The 21755-nt window shown below is 47.6% G+C and overlaps 1 protein-coding gene across 16 annotated transcripts in view; it reads right to left on the bottom strand.

The window, feature by feature from the left end:
- The window catches only part of PRRC2B (proline rich coiled-coil 2B), a 48806-nt gene extending 27122 nt beyond the window's left edge, over window positions 1–21684 (bottom strand). For 8 of the 16 annotated variants that reach the window (XR_003994474.1, XR_003994473.1, XR_003994472.1 and 5 more), the window contains exons 1-9: window positions 21455–21684; window positions 7863–8030; window positions 6726–6903; window positions 6400–6502; window positions 5353–5425; window positions 2446–2589; window positions 1581–1822; window positions 1074–1195; window positions 477–619 (exon numbers count right to left, since the gene is read on the bottom strand). Coding sequence is in view for 13 of the 16 variants with exons in the window: in XM_030506983.1 (XP_030362843.1) it covers window positions 477–619; window positions 1074–1195; window positions 1581–1822; window positions 2446–2589; window positions 5353–5425; window positions 6400–6502; window positions 6726–6903; window positions 7863–7977 (1120 nt within the window). In the remaining 3 variants the exon portion in view is untranslated. Of the gene's footprint in view, window positions 1–476; window positions 620–1073; window positions 1196–1580; window positions 1823–2445; window positions 2590–5352; window positions 5426–6399; window positions 6503–6725; window positions 6904–7862; window positions 8031–18128; window positions 18255–18441; window positions 18487–19175; window positions 21122–21259; window positions 21363–21406 lie in introns of those variants that run through there. The other 8 variants (XM_030506973.1, XM_030506975.1, XM_030506974.2 and 5 more) reach the window with 8 other exon arrangements.
- Window positions 21685–21755: the final 71 nt, after the last annotated feature.

Here is a 21755-nt window from a genome sequence, read left to right on the forward strand (position 1 = left end):
GAAATGATCTAAGTAGTGTGGACCCATGCTGCTCAACAGCTGGGCTGGTCCCAGAAGAGGAGCAGCAAGCAGTCTGGGAACAGGGGCTGCAAAGGGGCTGCAAATGGGGAGATGGCCACCAAGAGAGACTGTGGGTAACTGGATACTTAATGCCAAGGTAGGACTAACTATTCTCCCATGTAGCCAGACTGCTATTCTCCTGTTGTTTGGTGTTGTCAGTTTTTAGGAGTCTTCAGATCCAATTCCTTGAGCACAGTGTGATGGAAGGGATCAGAAGGATCCATTGTGTCATCATTTACACCAATAGCAATTGCACAACTATACACACCACTCTTTGCTTGCCCTCCTTCCTTCCGTGGCAGTGAAACAGAGGCACCAGAACATATATCCTGGCTATTTCATGCTTCAGGGAGGAGTAACTACTTTGTTTCACCTCCTAAGTTGTTGCCTGAAGCTGGAGAATGGAAGTACTTTACCTGCCCATCCATCATCTGCATCATTGTCCAGTTCATCCAGCCCCTTTAGGTTCTCTGCATTGATAATGGTGGGCCGAGGTGCTCTCTCCATTTGCTGCCGAACTGGACGTGTCGGGCGGGACAGGCTTGGCCTGTTCTCTTTTCTACAGGGAAATGCAAAAACATGGTTAGAAACAGTAAAGAAAAGAATGTAGAGCTGAAATTGCAACAGTGAATCAGTCCTTTTCTACCATGCGCTTACATAAAATCTCCAATCTTCTCTCCCTGTCCAGCGAAGTTTTTTTCCCTTGTCTACCTGGTAGCCACTTCCTAGGGCTGACAGATGAGAGCTGCCACCCTTCCAGTCCAGAATCACACACAACTACTTCTCTTGTCCACTGCTCTTCAGACACTCAGTGATTACAGTCCTGCAGCATTTCAGGTGCTGCAGTAGCTGAAGCAAAGTACTGCTGCTTTGGGTAAAAATCAGGTTTCACCAGCGGCTGCCTGCTGCTTCACCCACACAACTGAATGCTTGGCCCAAGTGCTTGCACAGTTTAAGGTTCATATCACCACCCTGAACCTGCCTCTCAAGCGAGATGGTCATGGCAGCCTTACCCATCCTGCTCATTCATCTGGTACTGTCTGAAAGGTACCCGGGGCTCAAGCCGAAGCTGAGGAAGGGGGAAAGACCCTCGGTCCAGCGATGCAGGGGTCTCAGATGGCTGCTGCGGACACATCTGGAACAAGGCAAAGCAGAAGAGTCTGGTTTTTCTCCTTGCCACAGGAAGGTTTTCCCCAGATTAGGTTACAACATGAGCACGGTAGCTGCATCCGCACAAAGGGAAAACAAACATTTCACGTCTGGCTGCCTAACAGACCACATGCTAATGGTTACCCTCACCAGCTCTAAAGCGAAAGCAGGAACTTTTCCTTGGGCTGAGCAAGGCTGTGTTACACTATTCCAGCTTGAAAGGGCAAGTACACCACAGGGGAAGCTAAAAATAGATCAAGAGGGATCCCTGAGCAAGCCACTGAACCAAGTGAGTATCGCAGACAACTTCCTCAACTCACACACACACATTTCAACAAGGACATTAGAGCTGTGGGGAAAGAGCAACTTACAAAAGCAGGTAGCATGTCATGGTATGTAGGTGGCTGATAGACATTCCCCATGAACTGCGAAGCCCCTTTGCGGACAGGCTGAGCTGGGCGGAGAGACGGCTCCTTCGGATCGCTGGCGCTCACTGAGGAGGGGGCTCCGTCTCCGGTGCTGGGGGTCTTGCTGCCCAGCTCAGCAGGGGAGGCGGTCAGAGATGTGGCAGAGGTTATGTTCCTCCCACCGCCCTCCCTCCAACTGGTGACATCTGGAAAGGAGGTGGTAATTATGTTCAGGTTTGTAAATGCAGACAGTCCCTCCACCAGAAAGTCTTGAAACTCAAATATTCTGGTCAAGCCGTAATGTAGAAAAACACCAGGGACCAAGGAAAATTTCTCAATGTGTTTATTTTCCTAAGTCTAGCAGCATCAGCCGTTACTAAGTAATTGCTGCACCAGTGGTAGCCTTATTTGTCAATAAGACTGAATTCCAACCAGCTCTGCTCCCCATCTCCCCAGCCCTCACCCTGCAGAATTAAGGCCAATGAGATCATGCACAAACACTCCAAGAGAAGCCACATTACACCACCCACCCATTTCACTTGTGACTACCCTCGCCCAGGGGGAAAGGGTCTGCTTTGCAACATCACTCAGCAACTTTTATTAAACAATGTAATAGATGACACTCCATATTCAGCTGTCTGGACCACAGAACTCAGGCAGAGAACATCAGCACTGCAAGTGGTCATTTGCTAAGCAGCTGGACACATGTGAGCTCATAAGAAGATAATGATGAATATCTGATACTACCCTGACCTAACATCCCACTTCCCAAAACAGTCTATGGGGTTATGAGCTGGGATAAAGCAGAAAGACACAAGCATTGACTTACTCTGGGGGCGGAGGCTTGGTCCTGGCCCATACGACGGATCTAAGGCGCCCTTTTCTTTGCCAACCTTGTCCTGCTCGCCAGCTGCTTTCAGCGTCGGAAATTCCTCGGGAGAGAAGGATAACAGTCGGCTTGAGGCCCTTGAACCTGTCAGACAAGTAAGTGTGGGACTCAGAGCGGATCCTTCCACTTTTTCAGTTCCCTTACAAGATCAACCTGGAAACGTGTTTCCAGAGAATCTGGGTCTCCAGCATATTTAAAGCCCAATTACTATCACACCAGCACCTGAGCTCACATCCAAAAAACACTCTCAGACACTGTCACCAACACAGCAACACTTGTCCTCACCCAGTACTCCCACACTCTTTAACTTGGGATCTTCATTTAAATTCTCACGTTCGGCGACGTCAGAGTGAACTTTCTCAGTGTTCAATTGATCTTTTAAAGTAAAAAATTCAGACTGAGGCAGAGAGATAAATTCTGCAAGATCCAGGTATTTGACATTTCAGACTCTTTCTGCTCTGATCTCACCCTAAGGGGAAGGCTATTGTTAAGATTTCTGGCAACATACTCAATGAAAGACCACAGATAAGGCCTGAGTGCTATGTGCTCTATCCCACTCTTTCCTGCTGCAGCACTTTTAAGATGCAGATCACAGGCCAGATCAGGCCAGCTTCATTTCTCGTCACTGGCAAAGTGTCTTGCTGAGCCATCAGCCACCCCAGAATGACAGCTTTCTGTCAATGCTAAAGACCTGCCAGTGCCTGGAAAACAAGTCACAGCAATTCTCCTAAAGCTGTTGGCAAGGTAACACTGAATAAAAGGAAATTGCCAGCATTATTGCACTACTAAGCATTTAACAAATTCCTTTTCTGAGAACTGTTTCTTGGTGTTACACTTGGCTAATTCTCTTTCGAAAAAGGGCATTTCAGAATTGCCAGGTTAGAAGTACCAGCAATGAGTACTGAAGACCTGACAGAGTCGTCTCATTTCTTTACCCCTCCTTGCCCTAAAAAGTCAAGGCTTCTTGAAGTCATTTTTGCTTTCTGGAACTTGCCTACTGCACAAGAGCTCCCACCTCAGTATTTCCAGGGAAGACAATGCAACTGCTGCATGTAACATCTTCAAATATTTCAGACAGATGAGAATACACAAGGATGACACTTCTCAAACACACCACAAAATATCCGAGATGTGCCAGGAGTTCTGATTTCTACTGCATTATTCTAGAGAACCAGAACAGCAATGAGAGTATTGACAACATGAGTGTTCTTCAGGGAAGACTGCCAACCCCAACTAAGGCTGCTCAGTGTAACGACTGTTAATGCACAGGCATTAACAATTTGCACTCTAACCCATGGCACCATCACACTGATAAAACTTTGGTGCATCTTTCTTTTCCTCCAAATGCCCCCTATACAGAAGACACAGGCATGGAGCAGTGATTAATTTACAAGACCACACTTCTTCAGGATATACCCTCCAAGAAAGATTTTACAGCAGTAATACCTAAAAGAGCAAAAAGCAAAGCACTTTCCTCTTTGTCAATAATATTAGAAACTGCTGTATTAGCTTAGAAGGAAAAGCAATTCTTCAATGCCACTGGAGAAGAGGTGTGAGGATGGGATGGCTTAGAGAAATCCTTTCAGCCAGATTTCTGATGCTTCTGGGATTCAATTACCTTCTAATTAAGCTGCTCTTAGCCACATATGCAACTCTTTTCTTGGGTTGAAAACTCTACATTGATAAGTGTGACCTAGAATGATCTTTCAAAAAACCTTTTAAGAACATTGTTACATGATGAGATTTCAAAACAACTGCACAGGAGGTACAGACACAGCAAATGTCTCAGAAGCACCAATTAACCAAACAAGACAGAGTCTTTGCTCTGGCCACCAACCTCAAGCAAGCAGAAGTCTCTGCTTTAACATTTAGCCTTTCAGAAACACCTTCTCATTAAGGGACTTGTTTAATTTAGGATAGGCTTGTCCCCTTCGTTTCTGCAATCTGCAACACTCTCAGTTCTTCCAAATCCCTGTAATTTCACTCAACAACTGAATGGTTCCAGGTCTGTTCACATTAAAACAGTGGAACTGAGCTGTTATTCTCACTAGTTTTAATGGTAGCACTCAGTGCAGCTGGAAACCACCTCCTGTGTGGAAATGGATGCATGTGAAGACAACTAAACTCCCAATTTCTGTTAACACTGCTTCAGGATCCTGAGTCAAGCAGAACCCATTAGCAGCAGTTACTCAGGGAGACTTAACAGAAAGGCCTCAGCCAAGGTGTAGGCAAGTGCATCCTGCAACAGCTCCAATGCCACTTCCACCCGCTGACACTGTAATATCCTTGGACCAAGGATGCTGCGTGCAGCCTCCCTGAGCATTATCATTACAGCCTCACCTTTGACCACCTAATTAGGTGAAGCTCCCCATGCTACTAGCCATGGAGATGTCTGTACTTCCAGTCTGCAATGTCCTCCCCTTTTATTCTAAACCAATCACTCCCCTCGTCTACTCTGCTTTCTGCACCTTTACTACACACTTCTCTGGGCTGATGGAAGATGCTCAAGAGAGGGCACGTGTTTCCCTTCTCCAAAACCCTCACCTCCCAGAACTCCCTGCTGCTTCCCAAGTGCATGAATAATTCTGGTTCAAGGTGGTGAAGAAACACACCCTGTTCAAGCTATGCCTTGCAGTGGCAGACCTGAACAGATGCAGCTGCATCACTCCAGACAACACACCACACAGATTGAAAACAAGACCCATAAGGCCTCACTGCACTGTAATCAAGACAGCTGTGCCCCATTCCACAGTAGTCCAAGCAGGAAGAAACAGAGGCCACCCCATCTCATGCCTATCTGGGAGAAGCAGGCACATACCCAGCTCCATTTCTCTTAATCATACTCACCACCTTCTTGTCCTGCTGGCTTTCCATTCAGCTGTGCCCATGACTTTGGTCCACCTGGCACTGAATTTGTACTCTGAAAGCAAACACAAAAACACCCCAACGCCCACAGATCAGTAAAGGCTTATGACTATTTCTCATTTCTTGGCTGGCACCCGCTAGCCCTGAGGTCCCCCAGAGGTCAGTGGATACCACAGGTCTCCCCAGCTTCTTGGTGGGGCTAAAGTCAGCCTCTCCTCACCCCAGCATGCTAGGAAGCTACAGCAAAACCCACCTTCTCGGTCCTGCCTCCCATCTCTCCTCCTCTCATCTTCACCAACTATTTCCTCAAACCATTCCTCCTGCTTTCCTCCCTCTAATCAAGCTTTTCCTTTGCTCTGTTGCATTTTCCCAGTCGGTCCCTCTTAATATTCTACATTTGTTCCATGCTACACCTCAGCTTGAAGGCTACCCTACCTTCTCTTGTATTAACCACTCTTCTCCTCTTCAAAACCTAACTCCTGTCCTGATTTACCTGAACCTCAAGGTCTGAGAATTTTTTTTAAACTAAAAGCGTGAAATCTGCAGCACAGAGAGGCCAAGTCCCTGCACTCTCTGGGGAAGCTTTCTTACTTGCCAGTAGCCTTTTCAGGTCCTGACACTGGCTACTTCTCTTACATGACCACACCTCACTCAGTCGCATCAGGCTGGGAGCAAGAACTGGATCTGTTGTCACCAAGCAACACTTGAATGAGACCCAAAGTAAAATAGCTTAGAAGTGCTAACCAGCCATCCCACATTCCAGCCATTCTTTCTAGACTGAAGCTAGACTTTCTGCACCCACTTGAAAGGTACAGAGGTAACCTGCACAGAATTATACTCTTAACTGCAGCACAGCATTCCTAGGGCACAATGACTTGAAGTCAAGGCAGACAGTTCTACAAGAATTGATTATATAGGAGCTGTTGTGTAAATTGCAGCCTGATGATTCTTACACAGACAGTTAAAGACAACCCTCAAGCTGCCTGGGGACAGGGGAAGCAGAGTGGCAGTCACAGAGCCTGCACCTACCTCCTGACTGATTGACTGTGTCGGCTTCTGTAAATTGGAGACAGATTTCTGCAAACCCTGCTGCGGCAGCGACTCCTGCAGCTGTGCAGCCGTCACACTGGAACTGCAGAGAGACAGCAGAGGGGAGATCAAAGGGGAAGGAAGGCAAGAAGACAGACAAACAACTCTGGCGATATGGCAGCTGCTAAAGGATGAAGGTATACGATGGCTCTACACTGGCATGGACAACAGAGAACTCATGACTCGAAGGTCCAACACACAGCACAGCAGTGCACAACTGCTGCTGCTTGCCTGACAGAACTTAGCAAGAGAGTAGCTCTACCCACCTCTTTTGGTCTGGCTGATCCTGCTTGTTTGCCCATCCTGTACCGTCCTTGGGTACTATAATGATGTTGGGGTCGTTTCCTTTGTTCTCAGACTTCAAGCTAGGCAAGTTTGCAGGAGGTGGCATGCGCCGGGCAGCAGCAACTTTCCCAAGACTCTGTAAGCCATGTCTAGGAATAACTAGCGAGAAAGGAACAACGGCAGGTCAGAGAGGGCTATATCCTGCTAGGTCAGTAATATTAAGGAGGACACTGTGGCTGGGTGCTGTCCCAGCAGAACTGTATGACAAGCAGCACCACTGCTGCCATGCGAACATACAGATCATCTCCCCCAGGACCACGGTGAAGCAGCTGCCTGCCACAGCAGCTGGGTAGCAGGCAGCCTCTGAACAGTCACCAGGGAGAGAAAAGTAATTCTCCCAAACAGAAAATGCCCACAGTCTTTTAGCTACGTGAGCACATACTCCTCTTTCATTTCACTAAGCAGCAGCACCATTGCCCTTTCACAGCTTGGGAAAACAGCCACCCAATGCCACCTCTTGGCAGACAGACTTCGGCAATCCAACCCAGGAGTCCTGAGGTCTCGATTTTCCAACTCTACCCACCAGATCACATTTATTAAGATGGTAATTTATGTCCTTTGGTTTTCTACTCCCATACCAAATACAGAGGCAGTCCAAGCAGCGTTTACACTTTTTGACCTGACCATCTACTTCTGGTCACATCTCCACTGCAAAACTAACTCGCATTCTTCCCCAGAGCCCTTCAGTCCTCCACTCTCACCTCACAAAAGGTCTGACCAACTTAAGGCCCTTCAGTCAGCTTAACTGCTTTGTCTTGGTAAGGCTTTGAATCAATTTTGCAACCTGAGCACTTTGCAGTAAGGACACAAGCTAAACGAAAGGGCCTACAGTCTCCCAGCTCTCTTCCTGTAATTCCTCCTCCATGTCTCTACAGCAGCACAAAGCACCACAGACATTCTCCTTGAAGCCCTAATGAAACACAGGCTCAAACACCAGCGCAAACAGCTCTGCAGCTCAGCTGCTTCCCACTGGGCATCCTACCCACAGGGCCTGAATTAGCTCTGCCAACAACCCTCTTGGAAGCCACCAAAAGGAGCTTTCCAAAGGCATTTCTTACCTGTAGTTCTGATAGCTTCTATTGACTTTCCTTTATACTTATCAAACAGGCTGAGAGTCGAGTACTTGCTTTTCCCATCCTTTCCCTTGGTTATTTGCCCCAAACGATCGGACATTGCGATGAAATGTCATCTAGTAAGGAAATTTCTCTGCGCCGCTCCCGATCTGCCTTTTAATGAAAGAGAACCAGAGAAACACCAAATGGGTTATTGAGCTTCAGACAAGTAAAAAGTAAACCACACAGAACTGCTAGAACTGCAGATACTCAGTGAGCAGACACACTAAGGTACAAGGTTCTAACCCCCTCCTCTTCAGTCACAAGAAGCTTGTGGGATTTACGATTGCTACACTGAAAAGAACTGCAGGAATACACTTCTCACAGCATCTTTTTTTTCCTGCCACTCCACTGCTGAAAGAGGTGAGCTTCCTGAAGTATGAGAATACAAGAGAGGGTGGTCAACGTAGTCCTTGCTTTAAAAGAATAAGTCCAACAATAAGCAGCTACACACATGGATTCCTAAACACAAGTGACAGAAAAGCACCGGATCTTACACCACACTAGGATTTATCACTGGGTTTCCTAGTGAAGCACTGGTAGCCAGGTCTGTAATGTTCAGGATTATGGTTCCACACTGGCCATAGTTTATGACTCATACCAGCAATTAATGCTTTGGAAGCACCACCTGAAGGCAACAGAATTATGTCTTCAAATTCCCTTTTCCCATCTGCTGGCCATGAGATGGAGTGAAGGAGTCCAAAAGCCCTGCTCAAATTAAACAGGTTCAGGCTCTTGAACCTGTGGGTTCAGCAGATCTACTACGAGTCCTGAAAACACTTGATAAAAAAGAGATTACATCTCTGTTGCTGGCACCTTCAACACCTTTTTTAGCTATAAATACACTTTTCACAATAGATGTGGTTTGTTAATTTTTCACTCTGATCTTTTTGCTGGCACAACATGCTGTGATTAACACCCTTCATGCTGTCAGCGTCTTTACTTTCAACTTTGGCTCTTAGAGCCTAAGACAAAGCTGAAACATGGGGAACACATACTCCCCTAGGTCAGCTTTTATGTCAGAAAATAAACTTTGCTTACTCTCAATGGACCTTTCTTTCATTTTTCTCCAACATAATTCGCTGTTCTCAATTTTCTCAAATCTAGAGGCTCAATCTAACCTTTTCACACGTAATTTAGATTTCCAGATTTCTTGTTGCAAAGCCTCCACTTCAAGCCTAGGACTGCTGGCAGTTTTATTATGTTAGATCAGAGACCATCTGCTAGATCCCATCTTAAGGCTGCAACTTCTGCTGGAGTAACACAATTATACATATATATCAATATATATATCAGACCTTCCCACCCTTCACCCTTTCTAAAACTCATCCAGCTGAAAGCACGTTTTAAATGCAGTCAGAATCACTCTCTGAAAGAAACTGTATTTGACCACAGGCTACAACTTCCACCAGCAATGCCTTCTCAAAAGTGATTTCCAGGTAAGAGGATTAGCCCATCACACATTACGTACAAACATGTTGGATACAGCCAGTTTTGAGAATGAGCTGCTATCTGGAAGTAGCTGAATAAAGCTTATCTAAAGGCTGCTGCCAGGGGGCAAGTTTCTGACCAATAAACCTGGCACCATGTGGTGTTCATTCTTGCATTGCAGGATTTATATCAGGCCTGGCAGAAGCAAGAAGCCGTGGACTCCGTGTGCTACAGCAAGCAGCGTGGTCAAGGATAGGGGAGGAAAAGCACTTTCTGCCACTCAACAACAGCATCCACTAGATGCTTGGGGAAAAACACCAGGCTCCACAAGAAGCCTCTCACAGCCACCTTTGCTGGACCCCCACACAGGGCTGCAGCACAAAGGCTTGCAGAGGCACCGGGGCTGGCCAGCGTTCTTCAGGCACCTTTTCCTGCAGAGTAACAAACAGATCTTGGCTCCAATCTGGTTCACTCTTTGCTCAGATGGTCACCGTGTGCCAAAGAAAACAACAGCTCCTCCCACACTTGCCCATTTCCACTGTATGTTATTAGTAGGACAGACATAAAAGAGAAAAGGAGAAAAACCCACTGATTAGCATGGACTTGGCAGGAAAGCAAAGGCTGGGCTGAGAACAATGACCTGTTTGAGCTGGCAGAGCTGTGGGGAGCCCCGGATCAGAGCGAGTAGCAGTGGGTGCTGCGTGCCAGCCTGCAGCTGCGCTGGCAGGAGCACAGCCACCAGCTCCTACAGGTACACCGAGCCTTGCAGAGGGAGCCTGGCTCAGGGTCTATGCAGACCATGTCAGTCCTGTACCTGCCTCGCACAATCCCAAGCAACAAAATCCACTGTGAGGTTTAGAAAACCCAAACCAGACAAAATGAGGTGACATTAGGCAAAATGAAAGGAGCTACCACATCAGGTTCAGGAGTTAGTCGGTTAATAGAAAATCCTCAAGTTCCTGAAAGTCAGCATGCAAACAGCATGGAGCAGAATGCTGCCAAAGAGAAACCCTGACAACCACTTATGTAACCGGGTCTCAGCTGCCTCTTGATTACATCTTATATCATTAAAAGGATACAGGAGAAATAAACAACCACTTCAGAGTAGAGGAGCCGAGGACATGTCAGGATAAAGCCCCCTGTCAAGCCTTCTGGGACAGCCACAACTGCTGTCTGGATAAGTGAAATTTACTTTGAACTCCTCCAATGCTTTGAAACTGAAAAGGTGAAATAGCTTTGTTTGTGCGTTATGTGTGCGCTCCAAAGGGGAAAATGAGTCCATAGAGAGGTGAGGCAATTTCCACGGGGTCACTGTGCAAAGAGGCTGCAGCGATGCTGAGCCCGGCTGCAGCCATCCTGAAGGCAGGACCTTGCTGCTGCCTGTCCCTCCTGACAGCAGATCCGAGCTATCCACGGGTGTTACTGGCCAAGCCTGTCACAACACTGGGCTATTTTCCCACCACATAGTCAAGCAGGGAATCCAGGCAGGGATCAAGGCCTTCCAGAGTGAAGCCATTTCTGATAACATCAAGTTCATTAAGAAATGACCTGCCAGCCTGCACGCTTATTATTAGTAAAGCTAGAACAAGAAGGCACGTGCCAATGCTGACAACTGACAGCCTCGGCAAGGCTTCTGACCTGTGCTCAGGGTCACTGTGTCTGAGAGCTGACCCTGAAGAAAGCATTATCCCCTGTTACAGAGAAATCAGCAAAATCCATCACCAGCATTCCTGTAAGGTTTCTTCTGAGTTTACTGAGCTCTTTGGGGGAAGGCTTGCTATCAGTTTTAGCATGGACCTTAGCTCTTCCCATTGTCAGGACCAGCAATGCCTCCTGTAACATCCAGGGACAACACCAGCGAGCAAAATACAGAGTGTCTCAGAGGAATCACAAAATACTGCAGTGTGACCAGTTACATTAGAGACTCCAGGGTACAAATAACTGCACCAGAATCAATTCCTGGACAGAGAGCTCCGCTACCCACAAGTCTTCATGTCCACATCATGTTGCCCTGGATTTGATGTTTGGGTATTGACCCTAATTGCCTTTTAAAAGGGTACGTTCTAATCCAGAGATCATTTTAGGTGCCAGAGCACGCAAGCCTTGGAGCTACAGCAGGGATCTACTGAGCACGGGGAGCCCATCCTGCAAAAAGAGCCATGTGAAAACCTTGAGTTACTGGCTCTGGTAACAACTGGAAACCCCCAAGCTGAAAATAGAGCCAAAGGGAGAGACTCCTGACAAACAGGATTGTCTGCAAAGCTCTTTGTAAATCTATGTATGAAGTAGGCTGGGCTGCTGTTTTATTCACAAGACTTCGATGGAGCTTGAATACCTGGAAGGTAGCCAGCCTTAATTAAGCAGGGCAAACAGAGGTAGGAAAGGTAACACACACACACTAGAGGGAATCGCTTCAGCTACTCACACTGGGCTCTACACTGAGCACAATCAGTCAGGGAAAGGACGCAAGACTACTGCAGACCTTCACCCCTTCACTCACAGCAGCAGTCACAAACACAAACCAACACATAAGGATGGAGATTCACAGTTAAAGGCGTTTCTCCAGAAGCACGAAGACTTTTGACCTGAAATTTCACACAAATTGTTCAGAAAAGGTTGCAGAAGCTGAACTGGACTTTCAGAGAAGTGTTTGAAATTGACATTAAACTGAAATCTTCTGTGTTCTCTAACGTTACTGGTAACGTTAAACCTTTTAAAAAACATAATACAGTTTTACAGAAGATTATGGATGGTGACTCTTCTTTAAAAATACACCTGGTCAATTTTGCTGGTTCTTTTCATAGCTAAACATTTATCTGTGAGGAGGGAGATAACCACTACTTCTCCTGGAACGTGTCCCACCCAGAATCACCTATCTGTGAAACAGTCACCTGCCTCAGCAATTAAAGACACCAGTGGCTGCCCTTGGAAGAGCTTTGGTGAAACAGTGTGACCAGCTGCCCTAGGGGCCTGGTGCCAAATGCACTTTTATCCTGTAGAAGCCCTGTTTGGGCCAGGCAGATACCACCAGTCTAGTGGGGAAGAGACCAGGTAAGTGTTCAGTTCCTAGAAAAGACTGTTTAGTAAGGAGGGGAGCAACAGGAGAACATCAGCATCCAAGTACAAAGCCAACAGGATCAATGCAGAAGAGCTGTGCAGCAGGCAGAGGGTTCAGGCAGCAAGAGTCTAGGCCACAAGAAACCACTTCCTGTCATTCTATTGCATTGTTTCCAGAAGGAGATGCCAAGATTTGTTGGTACACCTGAAAAAGGGCCTGTCGAGATCCTGAACGTGGCACCTAATCCTGACAGACAGGGAGAAGCAAGTCAGCAGTCTGCAGTGCAGAGAAAAGACAGACACGCCACAGCCAAGCTCCTGATTCACCAGGGGAGACCCTCCTTGCTTAGCTGAATAGGTGTACTTGGCAGTACCAGTTCTTTTAATTCTGCACAACTCCAGCTTCTCTCTGCAACTTGCCTCCTTGTAAAAACAGGGAATAGGAGACCAGGATCACATCTCTAATGATATATTGCAGAGGTATGCTGTTAGCTGAGTAATACTGTTGGAGGCTGTCTGCCAAACCTGCCCGCTGGCCTCTCTAAGCCAAACCATCCTGGATTTGAGACATGCAGCAGGACCATGAAGCCTTCTGGACAGCACATCTATCATTAACTCTGCAGCTTGGAGCTCTACAGGCATGAGATAAAACATGACAGAGTGGGCAGAAAGGGCATGTCCTGTAATATGACCTGACCTGGTTTTCTCAGCTCTGTCTTCACCAAGCTCACCTGCTGTCCCCTCTTATAAATGTACCATCAGGCTGGGAATCACAACTCCTGTTTCTGAGCCACTGCACAGTTGCAGGGGAAACAGATCTGCATAATCTCAGGTTTGGCCTGTAAAATACAGAAGCTTCATATCTCTGCGCAACAACTTTCCCAGTGCTAGGAAGGCAAAGGCAGCCAGAAAGGGTGGATTTGTAACTGACTGTAAAACAGATAAAGCAGACTGGAGTCTGGAAAAGAGCTCAACTGTATTTACACAAAAACATTAACGAGTTCTGTGGTTCTTTCTGCAAGGGCTGGACAGACAATGCCACACGCTGGAAAAGAGCCCTGACCTCCAGTAATTGAGGATGCAGACAGGGATAAGGAATACTTCATCCTGAGGATGCAAGACTATGGCACAGAGCAAGAAAAAAATTCAGTCAGAAAGCTGGTCCACAGCCCACAAAGCGCTTGCGAGATGCTGTGCTCATAAAACTCCCTCTCCTTTTCAAGCAGCAGCAAGCCCAAGGTGTGCAGTTAATTCTTTCCTTGAAAGGAGCATTTGTCTACAACAGCCCTCCAGAGAAAACAGAGCCAGTTTTCTGCCCACCTGCCCCATCAGGCCATGAAAAAGGAACTGACCTGTTTGTGCCAGCTTGTAAGGAAGGAGTAATTGTATCTCCAACCCCAGAGGAAGCACTACAGGGCTTTCATACCCCTCCAAATCAAGAAGTGATTACTGCAGGGAGGCAGCAAGGTATCTCACATGGAGCAACCTGGAAGAACCAACTACCAACATCACACTCGTTGCCCTCTCATCCAGGCCATAAATGTTTTTAATGGGACAAGACCCAGCACAAACTGACTCTGATGCACCTCTCCATAAATCTCTCCAGGCTCAAAAGCCGTGAGCTCCTGTAGGCACTTCTGCAGCAAGACACAATAGAAATAGAGGAGCATATTTCTCTGCTGTTTTACATTTCAGAGGCAAACCTCACAGAAGACAGAGCAGCTCAGCTCAGTGACAACCACCTGTAGCCTCTACAAATCCAGACCCAAAAGGGATTTGGGCAGCACAAAAGGAAAGGAAAGCAACCTAGTGATATCCACGAGCTGCCTGCCCAAAGGCGGACTCATATTCAAATGCAAATCTTTACCCTTCGAGTTGTACTTACACTCTGGCTCCTCCACAACCAAGGCCCAGAGCTGAAGCACACTACCTACAGCCTCCAGAGTGATTCTACCTTCCAACTCCACCCTGCTCAGGCTCCTCTGAGATGTGAACATCCAGGGAGAACACACAGATGCAACATCCTGTTCCCTCAACGCCAAAGCAAAGTGGCTGATCAAGAACAAGCAATTTAAATCCAAATACAAAAGAAACCCCTGGCACAATGCTCTGTTGGCGAAACCTGTTCAGAAAGCTCCTGGCAACATTCAGCTGAACTGTAAGATAAACTGGGCATTTAGGTATCTGAGCAACAACAACAGACTGTGAGTAGCTGGTAGGGACCTGCTGATGGATAACAGAGCTGGTACTATCAGTCCTATTTTACAGGCTGGGTAAGCAAGGCAGGGAAACAGTATGCACAGCTAAGACTGTAGGCAGTGTTAAATATCCCAGAGCTCAGGTTTCTGCCTCAGCCACCTAAACCTGTACTGCCAAGACCCCACAGCTCTTGATCACAAAGTAAGCTGTTAAGAAGACTCAAATGAGGAGGGAAAGCACTGCAGCAGCATCTGCCATGTCTAGAACAACCCCTTCCAAGTGGAAGAGACTGTCCCCTGGCACTGCATTTCAAGGTTGTTAAATTCTCTTAGTCCTGACACTTGTGCCACATAGAATTTTAAAAATCATCACAGTGATGATACCCACATAACTCAGGGGAGATACAGCAAGAGCAGCACCAGTGAAACACCTCTGCTGCCAGCTCCAGAACGCAAGAGCCTCTTGGAATCCTTAGATGTATCTCACCTCAGAGAGCTCTACACAGGCAGGGCAAGGACAAGTGGAAGGACTGTGATCAACTGCTGCCAGGGAAGAAATGCATTCTGAGGAGTGACCAGAGAAATTCTTCCAGTGAAATTACAAACATCTCACAAATCCTTCACCTGCTCCCAAGCTCAGCAACAAACGCAGGTTTTAAAGCAAACAAGAAGAGAGAAAAATCAGAGATGTCACGGCTCCAAGAGATGAAATCAGAGCAAAGCTGGCAGTCCTTAGGGTTAACAGTTGTTTTTTCAGGAACAGATACAGCTCTTTCTACAGAAATGCCATCAGCTGTTGAGTAAACAGCTCTGTTTTCTCTGCAGTCTCAGGAAGGATCACACTGGAATGGGGAGGTGGATGTTTACCTTGTGCTGATGAGCCTCACTACCAGATCTGAGCTTTGGTTGCACCTCTCCACACTCTCAGGCTGTCTGTTAACTTCAGGGCCTCAGCTCCCACTCAGGTTATGCCCAAAAGGTTATCTTTATGAAGACCAGAGATAAAACCCAATTATATTAACCAGCAGGAAGTAAGCACCAATCCCTCACTGCACACACAAGGCAGAGGTTCCTGTACATCCCTGCTGAGCAGATCCCTCAAGCCCTGTTCCTCCCAGAGGCACCGATGGGAGCTCCTCTGGCAGACACCTTTACATCCAGAAGGGCCAGTACCAGCACCGCAGGGTACAAAGCTGCCCTGGCAAGAGCTGAATAGATTTCTCTATTAGATTGTTTTGATTTCCCACAGCCATCAAGACTGATGCAGCCAGTTCAAACCATTAATAAGATCACAAGCAGTTCAGAGCAGCCTGCAGTTCATAACCACTGCAGATGCTGAAGCTTCCAAGGAACTATTCCTCCAGGTTCCCCAATTTTACTGACACTAGGGCAATGCAGCATTGCACAGCAATTCTTCTTACAGGAAGCCGATTCATAGGAGCCATTTGCACTACAAATGACTGCCAAGGATGCTAACAGCAATCTGACACAGCTACAAAGTGGTAAGAAAACACGTTACACGCAGTGTGATTCAGTACTCTGGAGGAAGGAGCTTTAGGTAGCTTTAGCTTTTCTGGAGAGTTAAGCAATTCAGACTATGCACGGGGCATCTGGACTATGCCAAGCCAGACAGGAAGTAAAAACGTTTCACAGATGCTTTAATTTACATAGATATTTGCAATGCATAACTGACAAGGTGTGTAAGCGTCATCGCTTCTATCCTCCAGATAGGAAAATGACACCACAGAACTCTGAAGCTATGCTGAGTGCTACAGCTCGAAAAAGACCCTTCATCTCCCCCTTTCTGGGGCTGGAAAGCACCCTCTGAATCACACTGCCTTCCTAACGCTGTGCAGCCAGCAGCAGCATGAAGCCCTGTTCCAGAGGAGCTCTGGAGGAGCAGGTCTGCATGCTGGCATGGGGAATGCTGCGAACACCTCTTAAATAAACCACTCCATACACTGCCTTCATTGCAAAGGACCACAGGCATCACTGAAGGCAACATTTTGCTCAGGCACAGAACACTGACACTGTTGTAACACTCAGATCTTGTGAACCTGCTCCTAAGTGACGATTTGTGAAGTTTCAATTGCTAGGTGGGAGCTTGATTCTTTGGTTATTTCAGTAAAAGATAAAAACCATACTTCATACTATTCCAGCGATGAAGAAGTGCTTCTCAAGCATGTCCCTACTCCCCCTGCCTGCTTCGCAACCCACTCCAAACTCTGAACAAGAAGAGCACTCAATGCTTTTGTACGGGCTCCCAGCCCACATACAGGTAGGAAGAGCTGAAGAACCTACCCCACAGCAGATCTCTTCCAAAAAAATCACTATATTCCCACACAAAGGGGAGGAGGCAAAGTCCCAGTGCAAGCTCTTCAAACTTGTCTCTACACATTCCTTGCAGCACCACCACTACAATTCCCATCTAAAATGTCTCAATGGCTACCCAGGAAGGATTCCTCCACCAACTCTCTTCCATCAGGGTGCTAACTCTGCAAATGCTATATGGTTTACTTCCCTTAAGGGCTACACACCTGAAATCCAAAGGCTATTAAGGATGCTCCCAACAACTAACTGAAGCCCTATGGACATCTGAAGTACTAGAGTCCAACAGAGTAGCCCTCTTGGCCAGAGTCTAGGGTGCTGTTAGCAAGTCCTTGCTTTCCTCCTGGTATTTAACCTGTATTTCTTTGCACTTAGGCCTGGCTCACCTTCGCCTCCTCTTTCACTCTTTCATGTTTCAAACCTGGTCATTACCTCTTCCCTTTCATTCAAGGTATGGTTGTTTTCGTCAGTCCTCCACAAAATAATACCTGTAGTCTCTTAAACTTGTAACAGTGAGCTCTCTTGTTCCTTCCAGTCTACCAGCACCTTCCTGAAAAATTAAGTGCTCAGAACCCAAACACAGACACTGTATTTTGGCTGTAAGTACAATGGCCCCCTGCAGAACTGCACATACACCTTTTAAAACCTCAAAACCACCTTCTGTCCTCACAGACCCCACAGTACTTGCAAGTCAAGCAGCTTCACAAGCAACCAATGCCACAGGTAAATTCAGAGCAAGCCAGGGCTACTAGACCAGCCTCCAATCCATTTCGATTACAGTCCCAATGCTCCCAGCCAAAGAGAGATGAGGATTTACAGCTGTACATATCTGAGCAGCTTTACTCCAAAATAGACAGCTCATAAGCTCCAACTTCTCAGTTACTTCCATGCAGGAAGCACATGTGCATGCAGACAACATTATGAATATTAGAAGTTACTCACTAAAAATGAGCCCAAGCTACATTTAGTGAGGCTTCACGTCAGAATACAATCTCCTGCTTTAGCTCCATTTTCTCTTCCTTTGGGAAAGAACAACCCTTTAACCAAACCACATGGGTTTTGCACATATCTATCTGCAAAAGCCCCTTCAGAAGGTGCTTTCCAGGACAACACTGTCATGATTCTTGTAACAAAGTCACTTTGAGAGTTAGAAAAAGATATTCTACAAAGGAGAGAGCTGCTCCTCCCCAATCCTTACCTGATCACTGTGTTTTCACCTCATTGTCTGATACCTGACAGATTCACAGTTGTATTTCTTCTGTTCCCAATGACAAATTAGTGATAAGGAGCTGTGAAATTATCGACCTATTAGGAGAATGAGTCAGTGCCACACGAAAAACAAAACCCACTTACAAGGCATGATTAGCTGAAGAGCAAGCAAGGCCTCACACTGAGACAACACACTCATTGCCAAGTTGCAGAATAAATGGGGAATCTAGGAAAGAGGAGCAGGGATGTCCAGAGAGGTCCAACCCTTGGAATAAACCCTCTTCCTCCCTCCCTGAAGTTACCATGCTGTATTCAGTAAGTTTTTCCTGTTCATACTGCTTCTATTCCTGCAAGAAAACACCCCATTACAAGTGGAAATACCACTAGAGCAAAATCTCTTTGCACAGGTTATCATCATAAAAGAAAAACTAAAATGGCTTGCTATTATTTTCAACACCACAGCACTTAAAAGTTATCCAAGCTCACCCTTAAATACTTTCAATTGCTCAGGTAAGCACAATGAAGGCCTTGAGCAACCAACACTTCTGAATCTTAAATAGGCAGGTAATTCTGTAATGGATAATCTAACAGGCTCTGTACTGGAGGCGCTACCAGTCATGCCAAAACCATGGTCCTGCTTTTTTCCCAGTTACACCTCAGATGGGATACCCTGCAGGAGGAGGAGGATGCAGTACAGGAATCTGGTGCTACGCAGAAGCATCAGTGCCACACACACGCGGGCTGAGGGCTGTCTGTCTTTATGCCATCCCTCGGATGCCGAGGCACGCTGCGTCAGGCCTAAGCCAAACAGGGACTCTAATGCCACCCCTGCTTTCAAGAGGAGGTTGTTCAAGTAAATTGGCCTTTGAAGTATGGTTTTACACAAAGCTTTAATAAAAGGCTTTACTGAAATGTGGCCATGAAGTTAAATCATTTTAATCAAAATTCCTTAGGAGCATTACTCACATTTATTAAAACTAAAAGACTTTTAAACCCTGCATCTCCTTTCCAGCATTCATATGGACTATTTACTTACTTTTCCAGCTTCAGCCAGTTGGCTGAGTTTCACTTTTAAGCTCTCATGCACTCACAGAAAGAGAAAAAAAAAGCCCACAGTTCATCCAAAAATGCACATGTAGAGCGAATTAAAATTCTCAGTATTTAGAAGGAACAAGTCACCAAGACATTATATAATGACAACTTGGGAAATCTATATAAAACTCGTGGTTTATTACTTTTTTTTTTTTTAAAGGAAAGGTATCTGCTCATGCCATGGAGAACTATATTTGCTTATCAGTGAAGACTGCTAGAAGCATCCTAAAATGTGTGACATCTTTAATAAAACCCAAACCAACCTCCACCTGCAATCTCAAACAGAATTTGTGATTTGTCTGGGTATGATTTTTAATCTGGACTTTTGATCTGTAAAAAGAGTAGATCCTTTCAGAGAGGTTATATGGGAGAGGTCTTGTTTATCAAAGCCCAAAAATAGACTCTGCTGCCTAGCAGGAACCTCTTAAGACACAGTCCTGAATGAAGTAGCATCGCCCATGATAAACCCACAAAGATCTCAGGGATCCCAGATGTGCTCTGGATAAAACCCAGGCCCATTTACAACACTTCATTTGGAGTGAAAAATGCAGGTAGCTATTTCAACTTTTCAGTCAGAAATTAACCCAAACCCATCATTTTCCATCCTCTCTTTAAATTCTACTTTCAGAATATGGTCCCAGCCTCCCTCTCTCTTCCAGGTGACTTGACTTCCCAGGCCCTGGCCTACAGCACTAGGTTTTAGGACACTGGAGTCTAAATAGCCCAATGCACGTGGAAAAGGCAGGTCCAAAAGTAACATCCTTGCCAGTTTATATCTTGAGAAATCTACTCCTCAGGAGCCCATTCCACAAATCTGGACTCTCCAAGGCAGAGACCAGCTACTTATCCATCATGAAAGGGCCCATTCCAGCAGAGGCCTCATGTGCATCTGCAAGACAAGGCTTAACACAAACCTTCCACTATAACCCTTGATTTGGTCCTGGAAGGGGCAGGATGCCTTCCCCTAAGCAGACTACAGCTGATGATGCAGACACTGTGCTTATACTTAATACCAGTTCCTAGAAAGAAACACAATTACTAAACTCCTAAACATTTATGTTTATTGTATGTTATCACCCCAAACACCAATACATCAACATACAAATATCTGATGAGCTGATACTTAAAAGAGTATCTCGCCCTTTGCAGGTTCAAAAGAGAGAAACAAAACAACTTTCCTAACAAAACTCACAACTCCCAGCTCATTCAACCCCCTTTTGCCAGCTTTGAATTTGGGGATCAGGGGAGTTTTGTAACCACCTGTTTAACGAAAAACCCCTCCTCATTCACAACCAACACCACTAAACAAAACACCCCCCCGGGTGAAGATGCACATGTGTCCCAGGACCCGCATTAGGGTTTCCCCAGCTTGCAGCACATCTGTTCCCACACAGAGATGAAAAACTCCGTCTTACACCAGAAAAACCCCATCTTTTCAGCCCTACCTACGGAGCTCGCTCAGCACCAGCGCTCACAAACTCCATCCCCGCTCTCCATCGGCTGCCCCCCGCCCCACGCCGCATTTCAGCTTTCGGCCTCAGCAACCCTTTTGTAGGCTCCCGCACAATAACAAACCGACCGAGCCTTCTGGATGCCACCCCCCCTTGTTTTGCTGAGACACACACACACACGGCGCGACAAAAATATCTTTGTGTCACCACTCCAGACGATGAAGAAAAACAACCCGCCTTTGCAGCTGGGACCCCCCCCAACCCCACCTCCCCTTCACCCCCAACCCGGGGCTGCACCCCCGGGGGTGGCCCCGGCCCCGCCGCACACACCGACACCCGCCCCGGGTGCAGGAGCCCGGACAACGGGCCCAGCAGCCTTCCCGGGCCTCACTGCGGCCCTCACCGGGGCTGCGGCCGGGGCAGGCCCCGCGGCTGCCCCCCGGCGCCGCCATCCCCGCGGGGGGGGGGTCGCACAATAAACACAGGCGGCTGCGACACCCCGAGGACGGAGGGGGGGGCATCCCCACAGCCCCCCCACCGCCAGACCCCCGGCCCGGGGGACTCGGCCCGGCCGTACCGCCGCTTCCCCCCGCCCCATCACCGGGCCGCGCCGGGAGGCCGCGGGGTGCCGCAGCCGCTGGCTCCGGCTCCATTTTAGGGCTGCCTCGTCCCACCTTCCCTCTCCCTCCCCTTCCTCCTCCTTCCCCTCCCCGGCCCCACTCACCGCCCCAAATATCCGCGGCCGCCGCCGCCGCCGGCCCCCGATACCCACCTGTGGTGGTGGTGGGGAGCCGGGAGTGCCTGGGGAGCCGGGTGCGGAGGGGCGATGGGCGAGGGGCGCGGCGGATGTCGGCGGATTGCGCGGCGGCGGCGGCGGGATGCGGGGCGATACGGGCTCTCGCTGCCGCTCCCTCCTCCTCCTCCCCCTCCTCCTCCCCCGGCCCGGCCTGTCAATCCCGCGCGGGAGGGCGCCGCCGCCCTGCGCACAGCGCCGCCTGCAGGGCTCCGCCGGCACCGCAGGGGCGGCCCAAGATGGAGGCGGGGTGCTGAGGGGCGAGGGCAGGGGAAAGGGG

The sequence above is a fragment of the Strigops habroptila genome, chromosome 15 (genome assembly GCF_004027225.2).
Source record: "Strigops habroptila isolate Jane chromosome 15, bStrHab1.2.pri, whole genome shotgun sequence".
NCBI classification, from domain to species: Eukaryota; Metazoa; Chordata; class Aves; order Psittaciformes; family Psittacidae; genus Strigops; species Strigops habroptila.